This window comes from Microtus pennsylvanicus, chromosome 1, assembly GCF_037038515.1.
Source record: "Microtus pennsylvanicus isolate mMicPen1 chromosome 1, mMicPen1.hap1, whole genome shotgun sequence".
NCBI lineage: Eukaryota > Metazoa > Chordata > Mammalia > Rodentia > Cricetidae > Microtus > Microtus pennsylvanicus.
This window is the reverse complement of record NC_134579.1, coordinates 132,122,101-132,132,839: the sequence shown is the minus strand read 5'-3', so window position 1 is coordinate 132,132,839 and position 10,739 is coordinate 132,122,101. Positions and strand designations below refer to the sequence as shown.

The 10,739-nt window shown below is 45.9% G+C and overlaps 1 protein-coding gene across 2 annotated transcripts; it reads right to left on the bottom strand.

Moving 5' to 3' along the window:
- Positions 1 to 331: 331 nt before the first annotated feature.
- On the bottom strand, positions 332 to 9,833 carry Cebpg (CCAAT enhancer binding protein gamma). 2 transcript variants are annotated; one of them, XM_075984495.1, is made up of 2 exons: positions 9,706 to 9,833; positions 332 to 3,722 (listed from the first exon to the last, which is right to left on the bottom strand). In XM_075984495.1, the coding sequence occupies exon 2, from the start codon at positions 3,624 to 3,626 to the stop codon at positions 3,177 to 3,179; it is 450 nt and encodes a 149-aa protein (XP_075840610.1). In that variant the 5' UTR covers positions 3,627 to 3,722; positions 9,706 to 9,833; the 3' UTR covers positions 332 to 3,176. The 2 variants fall into 2 exon arrangements, with proteins under 2 accessions (XP_075840610.1, XP_075840618.1); XM_075984503.1 differs by lacking the exon at positions 9,706 to 9,833 and adding an exon at positions 8,554 to 9,052.
- Between the last annotated feature and the right edge of the window lie 906 nt (positions 9,834 to 10,739).

Here is a 10,739-nt window from a genome sequence, read left to right as displayed (position 1 = left end):
TGGTGCTCACACTCAGCTGTGCTGTTAGGGACAGGCCTCAGAAGGAAACCATAGGCAGGAACTAGCAGGAGACAGCCCCTTTCATCATGTCCCCTACTCCAGGATGCAGTTTTAAGTTAGACCAAACAATTGAAGATGGATTCCAAGTTTAGAGAAAACTACTTCACTGTCTACTCAAGGAAATCCAAACTTGTACAAAAGCACCCTCCTGACCATGTCCCCCAGCCCAGCCCAGAACAGCAGCAGGAGGTACCTTGCAGGCTCTTTGGGGCCAATTACAAGTGAACTTCTTGCTCACCTCCAAGATAAAAAAAACCACAAAGAAATCCAGTCATTGTTCCAAAGGTGTTTTATTTTTAAATTCATTGAAGAAATAAAATTATATTTAAAAAAATAGAGTAATCTCACAAACGGAAAGCCAGAAACAAAAAGAACAAGTTAGTATTTTTCCTGAGAGGCAGATCTGATTAGCTGTATGGAATATTACCTAGCCTGTCAAATACACAGGTATCGTTCCTATTTCTAAGGCATCAGAAGCACTCTAGGTGCTACAAGGGTTGTTCAGGCACGAAGCTTCAGCCCAGGGGGCAGGAGCGGCTAAGAAACATCAAAAGCTGCTGCAGTTCCTTATCAAACTTTACATGTTTCTACTTCCATAGATTGAGAACTACAGAAAATGAGTGGACTCATGACCTGGATTTCAAATCCCGGGTCACATTTTAATAAAACCCTAATGAAGATTCCAAGGTCACCTGTCACAAAGGGCCAGGACAGAAGGGAAGCTCTGATCCCTCCCTCTGCAGCCACCTCAGGGGACACAGGTGTGGCTAATCCACACTGTGGCCTACAAGGCAGATCACTCTAAAGGTTCCCCAGTAACAAGCTATCTCCAAAGTCCCAAACTTACCCACTCCCCAAACTTAGTTCCCTTCAATTTTACACTGAGAACTCCATCAAGCTGAACATCATTTCCACTTTAGTAAGAAAGTCCAAGGCCAGCTAACACTTGTGTTCTATGTGGAACTGCTTGCTTGTGCTAACCATCTGATTTACAAAGGTTAAGAGCATTTAGTTAGAACTGATTTGTATCTTCTGATTAGAAATATTGAGCACTGCCTTCCCTATGGCTTACATCCTCACACCAGTAACCACAAATTCCATGAGAACATCCATTTGTGAAAGCTGGTGTTTGAAAGTAAGAGTTTCCAATGTCTGTGTACCTACTGTAGGTTCTTACATGTTCAACCAGGACCTAACTGTATCTCCCATTAAGTTCACTACATAGTATCAATCAGGTGGTAAAGATTAGAATTGTATGGGTGCATCCTTGTTAGTTATACAAAACATCTATCAATCTTTGTAAGTGATGGCTATTACAACCAAGGTAAACTGGTGCTGGACCCTAACTTTTAAGAACCCCTCTCATTTCTTGGTTCCCTAAGAACAGTGTCAACTCCTGTCTTCAGCACAGTGGCCCTAAAAGCCTTTGCTGAGCTGCAGGGCACCAACAGCTTCTGCACAGAAGAATCCGCACTCTTCTGCCACACTCAGGGAGCAACCTGAGTTATACTGGGGTGCAGTAACCAAGTCTTAGTAGGAAACCAGGCCAGAAATGACCATGTTCAAGCAAGATTCCCAGCAACACAAACTGTGATCATGCAAGACTCATGTTTTCGGCACCCTCTCAGGAACCAACAAACTAGCTGGAAGTGTGCAAAAACTGTGAGTTACCAAGACAATCTACACTGCAGCACTGACAAAGCGGACCCTAGAGAGACCCTAGCGGCTCTGCAGTTCACAACAAAGTCAATATCCTGAGTTTTATCAGCTTCTTCTCTCTAAAATAATTTATACAGAACATAAAAGCATACTAATGGATAAACGGGCAATGAAACATCAAGTCTGGAAGAACACCCCACTAAACTAGAAAAGAAATTCCTCAAAAAAGGATAAAAAGATTTAGTAAATAAATTAAAGATTGAAACCTTATACTTTCAAGTTTTCTTTGACTATTCTTTTGAGAGATGTCATGAAGTTGACACATTTTTCTAATAATCATTTAGTTGAGATCAAATGCCAAAACGTGCCTCTTCACACAAGAACACACAGAAAAAACTATGTCTTTAAAAATCATGGCCCCGTTGGGAGTTATTCTAAACACGGGAGAAACCAAATCAATTGGTATTCTTTTCTTTTGTTGTTTTTGAAACAGGGTTTCTCTGTGTAGCCCTGGTTGTCCTGAACTCACTCTGTAGAGCAGGCTGATCTTGAACTCACAGAGATCCATCTGCCTCTGTCTTCCTAGTGCTGGGACTAAAGGTGCCCAGCATAAATTAGTACTCTAAATCATGGTCTGTATCATCAAGCCAAGGTGTTTCACTTACTAACTTGGCTGTCAGAAAATGGTTCCCCCCCTAAAACAAACACTACCTTGATCAGCATCCACAGAAACTAAACTGTCAGTACACAGTAGATACTGTTTTTTAGGACACAAGATAATGCTAATCCAATAAACCAAAGGACCCCAAAACTCAATCCCACTCTCTCTATGCCCTTTAAAACACACAAAGGGCAGGGAGCACTTCTTTCATTCCTAAATGCAATTTGTATTTTGACATGACCTGAATGGGATTTCTTTAATTTGCCTGAAGTCATTTTTAAAAAATATGTACTTGTTGGGATAAACAATGCCAATTATGGTAACACAAGTTTATACTCGCTGTAAAACAGGGCCAAATTATTATGATTGGTTTCTGAAGCCCTAGAATTTACAATACACAATTTAAACAAAATCACAAATCGAGGAACACAGATGGAATCCAGCTTTTCTTAATCCACAGTATTGTCTCATTAAAACCCAAAACCTTCTATATATATATGCCCCTCCATTTTCCCATTCCTAAAAAAGATGCATTTCTGGGGAAGTCAGGATTTATTAAGAATATTAAGGTCCAGGAATTTTGTTTTAACCATAAACCCTAAGTCTTCTTTTAGTGCTTCAAAAATCCATTATCATTTAAGACCAGATAAATTACATGGCTAATCGACTGTTCAGTGCTGAGCCTAGAAAATAACCTCCAATGGAACAAGACCAAGCTCAGCCATGGAACCAGGCAGTACAGGATGGTCACACCTCTCATGTTCAAGCCACAAAGCTGTGGTGCCTGGAAGGAGATCTACTGCCCTGTGTCATCAGAATTTGTCGTAGTTTCAGTGCTGATGGGCTGCACGTTGTCAGCGAGGTTGTGTGCATGCTCCAGAAACAAATCTTTCAGTACACTTAATTCCTTTGTCAGCAACTTAATTTTGGCTTCCAACCGTTCATTCTCTTCTTTGAGCTGGTTCACTCTTTGCAGCGTATCTTGAGCTTTCTGCTTGCTTTTTAACCGGCTCTTCTTCACGGCCATATTGTTCCGCTCTCTGCGCTGGCGATATTCGTCACTATTTCGATCCATGGGTGAGCTCTTTTTGCTTTGCTTGCTTGGAGGCACAGCTTTACCTCCTCCCCCAGGCCCAGCGGGCACCAGCTGAGGAACCTGCTGTAAGCCACTGGCATGTGCCTGAGTATGAATGACACTTATTCCGTTCACTCCTGGAGTAGTGGCTGGCTGCGACAGCTTGCTCATTTGGGCGTGTTCCTTTGCCAACACAGAACAGGCAGAAACCAAAGCAATGTGATCAGCAGAGGCCACACTCAACTGCCAAAAAATCTTCACATGTACCTAGTTAGAAAATAAGTTGCATTAAAATATTTGAAATGACAGGATCAAGTGAGATTAAACTTGATGGACCTATTGCAGGCAACCATTATTTGGTTTTTCTGACACAACTGCCAGCTATTGCAGTGTTTCCAAATTTCAAAAGATAAGTTGGTTCAGAAACACCATAAGCTGAAGGCCAGCCCCACCTGGGCATAGATGTGATTATCAATAAGGGGAGAAAAAAAACAAAAGCATAACACAAATTAGGTAGCACACGTGAGCTAACAGCACTTGGACAAGCTGAGCTGTCTGGATGGAATGAGCATGGAAAAGCAAGTTCAATATTGTAAAAGGGACACCTGCAATGAGAGGGGGCGTTTCAGTCTGCAGAACCCAGTGTGCGGCTAGGATGGCAGCACATCCCTAACTCAATATTCCCAGGGTGACTTCTTCACCTATTATGGGCTATTTTTTAAGGCAAGGTATTTTGAGTTGGTTAGTTGATTTGCCTTTTTACATTTTTATCATACCTTATATGATAGTTTACTGAAATTTACTCAATTGGGTTCTTGTATTTGGGAACAGAGACATCCAATAAAGTACCCCCATTCCAGCCTGCATCTGTTTTTATTCTTGACAGAATCGCCTAGTCCAGCAGTTCTCAACATGCAGGTTGCAATCCCTTCTGCAAACTTTTATCTCCAAAAAATATTTACATTATAAATCATAACAGTAGCAAAGTTACAGTTATGAAGTAACAACAAAAATGTTATGGTTGGGGGATCACCACAACATAACGAACTGTATTAAAGGGTCACAGCATCAGGAAGGTTGAGAACCACTGGCCTAAACATACTGATGAAGAAACAATGTTCTAACGATACAGTCAAGGAAGGTCAAGTACTGGAACCCAGGCAGGACCAAGGACAAATGCAGCCAATGTTGGGACCCACTTCTCCCGCAGGGAGCTCAGCAGACACTGAAACCCTTCTGTGGAGAAACCACTGAGAGCTGGCTAGCTGTGGCTGTAACTAACCCCTCTGGTCACCTGTGAACTGTGGAGTGTGAAAGCATACCCCACCGACCCCGGCCATAGAGGACAGGTCACTACAAACTGAACAGCTGAGTCAGCTGTGTCCGCCCTAGAGGACAGGTCACTACAAACTGAACAGCTGAGTCAGCAGTGTCCACTAGGAGACACAGTACCCTTACAAGTGTATGCCCGGCTCTCTTTTCCAGAACTGCTAAAACAACATCAATGGACAAAGCTGGGGAAGTTCACCAGAGTTAGGAAAATGCCCCAATGAGTACACCCAGTGTAAACACCAGTCCAGTCAGTAAACATCATCAGCTTCACTCAAACTTTGGTCAAGCCTTCCTTCAAGCATGCTTATTAAGTTGGCCTTTTATTATTTATTACTATTAATCTTTGCCTTTAAATGTCCATATATCATTATTTTGAATTGTTTTTAAAAAGCCACTTAGCCAGCCCTGAGCTAGTGGGTCATCTGTTCTTACTCCAGCACTAAAGCAAGACAGAAAGCTTCCTTCCAAGCCATGATGGATATGGACTCCAAGTTACGCTCAATAACAGACATTTCACAATTTCCCTTGAAAATGATTATGTGGCCTAATTTTTCTCCCACTTAAAAGGTGGCTGTTCAAAATACAGAAAGTAAACAAATTAATTAAAAAATAAGAAGTGGGTATTAAGCCACCCTAGCTGCCATGGAACACTGTTGCTTATCAAGTTGGTATAATGTTTAATCCAACTTTAAAGACTTGTATGATTTAATGCCTCTCCTGGGATTCTATTTCTTATATTCTTCTTCAGAACCAATCTCTACAGTCAATCTGTCCTAGCTCAGAAACAGCCAACAATCCAAAGAAGTGCAACTAGACACCAGATCAAATCTTTCCTTGGCTCTGGCTACCTCATTTTTACCCCGGACATACCCCTTCCCTCCTGCAAGCATTAACTGCCCATCCATACAAGAGACGTGGAAATGGTACAATGCCCAATGAACAAAATACCATGAACTCCAGTCACTAACAACTTACTCACAACAGGCTTCAAATTCAGTGATGTCCTGCCTATTTCTGAACCAAAATACACGAATGGGGAAGGGTTCTAAACAATCTTACTAAGACGCTAACCAGAACAAAGGAGAGGTTTTGAGTGCACCTTTGGGCTAGAAAAACAAGAATATTGTTTACTGAACCTACAAAATTGCAAGAAAAAGGGAGTGGAAATAAAAAGTAACTCATGATTGTCAAAAAAATAAAAATAAAAAAGTAGGCTGGACAAAGTGGTGCATGCCTTTAATGCCAGTCTTGGGAGGTGGAGTCAAGCGGATCTTTGTGAGCTTTGAGGTTAATGTGCTCTGCTGGTCTGCGAAGCAAGTTCCAAGACAGCCAGGGCTATGTAGAGATCCTTTCTTTAAAAAAAAAAAAAAAAAAAGTCGGGCAGTGTTGGCACATGCCTTTAATCCCAGCACTCAGAAAGCAGAGGCAGACAGATCTCTGTGAGTCAAAGTCAGCCTGGTCTACAGAGAAAGTTCCAGGGACAGCCCTACAGAGAAACCCTGTCTTGGAAAATAAAAATAAAAACAAAAAACAAACAAATCTTCAACCAGTAGATAAGTCAAAAAAAGTAACTCTTAAAATGAAGAGTAGACAGAGGGTTAAGGAGTAACTAACTTTGTTTGTTTTTCGAGACAAGGTTGCTCTGTAGCTTTGGAGCCTGTCCTGGAACTAGCTCTTGTAAACCAGGCTGGCCTCGAACTCACAGAGATCTGCCTGTCTACCTCTCAATTGCTGGGATCAAAGGCGTGTGCCAGCACTGCTGGGCCAAGTACCTAATTTACCAAGCTTCTAACAGATCACAAACGTCTGCACTGAACAGACACTTGTTATGTATGCTTTTGTTCCTTTCACAAACATTTACTGAGCTCTACAGCAAAGCAGTCTGACATTTAGTATCTCGATATTTAACCCTAACTCAAAGTCTGGCTCCTGAATGGACTAGTCTATTCCAAAGTTCAGTCCACAGGAAGCTGGGTGGTGCCTCCTTCCTTGTACTTGTCAATCACCCAAGAAGCAATAGGAAAGCTGAGGAACAACAGACCTCAAAGTGGTCTCTGGACCGAACACCAGCAACTCTTACAAGGGCCAATTCTCAGGCTGCCAGACCAAGGAAGGAGTTTTCTTTCAGGGGTGCTCCCAACTGATTTTGGTGGCACTGACAAAGGAGAACTGTGGCTGCAGACAAACAATGACTCTTAAGAATGTGGGGCTAAATGAAATGAGTTAACAGTTCTTTTTCAAATGCAAATTTAATTCAAGTAATGTTCTTTCAAAAGAATAAAACAATGAAACACTAAAATGCTAGAATAGTAAAATAAAATAGGATTTTTCTCATTTTTTTACTTGGAACAATAAACCTGTACAGAATTTTCCTAGCTTGTCTTTTTTTTTCATAAATTTGGATAGAATCACATATTTCCCCCATTGGCCTCTCAAAATAATTTTTTTACTGAATTTCCTTAATGAAGGTTGAGTCTTCAAATTTACAAACAAAAATATATCATCACATCTATTGTCCCTCTTAATGCCACAGAAATTACCTCAGGCTGACATCATCTCTCAGGGGCCCTAATCTCAGGTGTAGTAGCCTGAGCTCCCCAAGCACTCACTATCTGGACTAGCTAGGGCAGTGGTTCTCACCCTTCCTACCGCTGCGACCCTTTAATACAGGTCCTCATGGTGTGCTGACCCCAACCATAAGATTATCTTTGTAGCCAATTCATAACTGTAATTTTGCTACTGTATTGAATCGTAATATAAATTTTTTTTTCAATCTTAAATGACCCCTGTAAAAGTTTTGACTGTCCGACCCCCGAAAGGCTTGAGACCCACAGGCTGAGCTGCTGATGTAGGGCAATCTTCTACTCAAACCTAATTATGTCACATCTTGCTCCTGAAAATCAGTGTCTGTGACTCCAAAGTTCATGTCCTAGCCCTCTACAGTTCCTGCTTCCTTACGCCCAACTCAAGACCACTACACTACCAAGTGTCTTCCAAGTGGTCTGTCTTCTCTGTGCTTTCTGTCCTTTCTGCTCCCCAAGTTTCTTTGGCAACTCCAGCTTCACTGTGTCTCCATGGAGACTGTTGGAGGCAGGGTCCATGAAGGAGAGGACACTCCCTCAAAGAGTCCTGTGAAGTGTTCCACTGGAGGATGGGAAGAAAATACATGCTTGTTTGGGTACTATCCCTTAAACCTACTCACAGTATTATTTATCACATCCAAAACAAAAACCTTGTTTATAGATTTGTATTTATTAGATCTTGTTCAGGTCTCTCCCCCCTCCTTTCTTCTTTAATGGCAGGGCAGGGCAACAGGGTGGGTAGGGGACCAATAATAGTGTTAAGAACCTATGCAACCACCCCACAAAGGGAAACCTAGAACTGCCATAGCAATCACTACTGCGACTGAGTGAGGCAACTCTGGACCAGGCCCTGTGTCTCTTTCTCATGAGCTCAGGAGGAAATGTTCCCAGGGGCTTTTCCGGGGATCATTTAATTCCCCAGGGATGAAAGCAGCTCTCCAAGATCACAGAGCCTGGCTGACAATCAGGACTTGCTTGGGAGAACTTATACTGGGGGAGGGGTGGCGTCTGTTGCCACTTATTTGTTTCTGATAGGTAATAAAAATAACTGAGCCAGTAGAGCATGGCCACCAGAGGCAGGAAACAGCTCAACAGCATCCTGTCATTAGTTTTTCAGAAACAGGGAAATAACCCCAGGGGTTGCTTATCAAAAATACTACTCAAGTGGCAACAGCTGAACAGACCTTAGAGAAGCCTAGGAGTGTGGCTCAGTGGTGGAGGGGCTTGCCCCGCCATGCAATCAACTCTTCTATGTAGAATTCCTCAGTCAAGAAAGCCCTTACGGTGCTTTATCTCAAATTTTCCCCTGTGAAGACAGGTCTGCATTCAAATAAGGATTCAAGTGGGTGGAAACTCGAAGACACAACCCCCAGCTGTTGTGCAACCCACAAAGGTTAAAACCTTTCTAAAATTGACACATCTTATGATGCAGCTTACCGAAACAACACACACACACACACACACACACACGCACACACACCAACTCAAACAAGAGCAAAACTAAACATACCAACGTTCTTAGGACCAGACACCCAAGCACACTCGGAGAAACAGACCATCCTTCCCCTCACACATGCACGCCCGACCTCTCCACCTGGATACCTCCGCTGGCTCTCTTCCCGCGTTCCCTCCAGCCGTGCTAAGGAAAGGCTTCATGACTCGACCTTCTGCTTCTAGTGAACTGGTGGTCGATGGGCGATCTAGGATGCCCTCCCCCTCCCAGTGGACTGCAGGACACGCGACCGTCTCCAGAACCAAAGCCAAACACCCCTCTTACAACGTTATGTGTTTAGAAATCGAGTGTTTTCCCTAGGTGGCCACTAGATTATTAACTCCAAATAGGACCCGGGCCCTCCCCACGTCCGAGATGTTTGGGAAGCGACAGGAAAGAGTCCTAGGTGGCTCCAAAGTAAGATTCGGTCCACCTTCTATTCTAGGAACACCCTCCATCCCCAGGGGCCAATGCGCGCCCGGCTTGTCACGCTGCACGTCGCAGGGGGCCGGGTTCTGGAGGGGCCACCTGGTCCTCCATCCCTTCCGCGACTGGGGCGAGGGGCGTCCGGGGAGGGGGGGAGCGCGGGGGTCGGCGCCATGCGAGGCGGCGCTGGGCCGCGGCCAGAGATGAGCTCAGCCCCGCCGGGTGTTGCCCGCAGGTTGCATCAGACGCAGCTCCGGGCCCCCGCCCGCGCCACCAGCCGCCAGGGGCCTTCCGGGCCAGCCTGCCGATTCGGGCAGGGCCGGGTCTCGTCGGGCCGGGCCGCCACCTACGCAAGCGGCGGGATCCACCGCGGCCTCCTCCCTAGACCCCTCCGAGCGAGAGCCCGCGGCCTCCTTACCTGCACCTCCGGCCGGCCCGCCCGCCCACAGGCGGCCTCCACTCCGAGCGGCCCCGCGCGGCGCGGCCCGACCCGACCCAGGCCTCGCAGCCCGCGAGACGGCGAGGAGGAGCGACGGTTACGAAACCGGCAGCCTCCGCCCGTTCCGCCACCGCGGCCACCACCGGCTTTCCCCCTCCTCGGCGGGTCCGCGCGCTGCCGCCGCCGCCGTGACCAATAGAAGCGCGGGTCTGAGAGCGACGCGCTCGCCCCGCGAGACGGGCAGCGCCACCAGCCAATCACGGGCCGTGTGAGGGCGGGGGACGGGCGCGCGGCGGGGCGGGACCGGCGGGCGTGGTGGGCGTGGCGGCACCGGCGGTGGCTGGAGGCGCGCTCGGTGGTTCCCCCCTTAGCCTGCTGGCGCTGGCGGGCGGCCGCCCCAGCTGTGGGAGTGACCCGCAGAGAGGAAAGTTCTGTCGGTGTTGGAGGCTTGAGAAGACGGTCACCTTGTGAGGCTACCTGCCTTTGGGAAACGACATTTCCTAAGATGGTTAGGCCTGAGGGCTCCGAGAGTTTGGGAAACTTTGACAAAAGCAAGTTACTCTGTCCGAAGTAGGGTTAGTACACTTGTCACACTTGGGAACTGCGGACTGTGGCTCCCTGTCAAATCATGATTTCCAAAGTGTGCTTGCTTCCGTGAGGATGGGTGATGGACATGACATGGTCTCTTAAAAGTCACTAGCAGTCCTGGTTCTTCCGAACACTTCACGGGAGGGTCAGAAAGCATTTTTGAAAAACAGGAAGCAGCGCGCTGGGTGGAGGACAGAGCCCTCCTGATAGGTTTGATTGCTTCCTCTTTAGCAACGCTTAGGGTTCAAAACTCCCAGGCTTTCAAAGAGGAAACGTTTCTTCATCACCAAGGCCAGAAGAGCAGCACTCCACGGAAGACTGTTTCGAGGAATCCCTGGGAGATGAAAATACCTGCGGGGGGTGGGGGGTGGGAGAAAGAAAAGAGCCACCACAGAGTGAACCCTGATAACCCCGTGCCCACTTGA

Bases quoted from the DNA above. Each gene is read 5' to 3' on its own strand.
- Cebpg (XM_075984495.1), bottom strand. From the start codon at position 3,626: ATGAGCAAGCTGTCGCAGCCAGCCACTACTCCAGGAGTGAACGGAATA.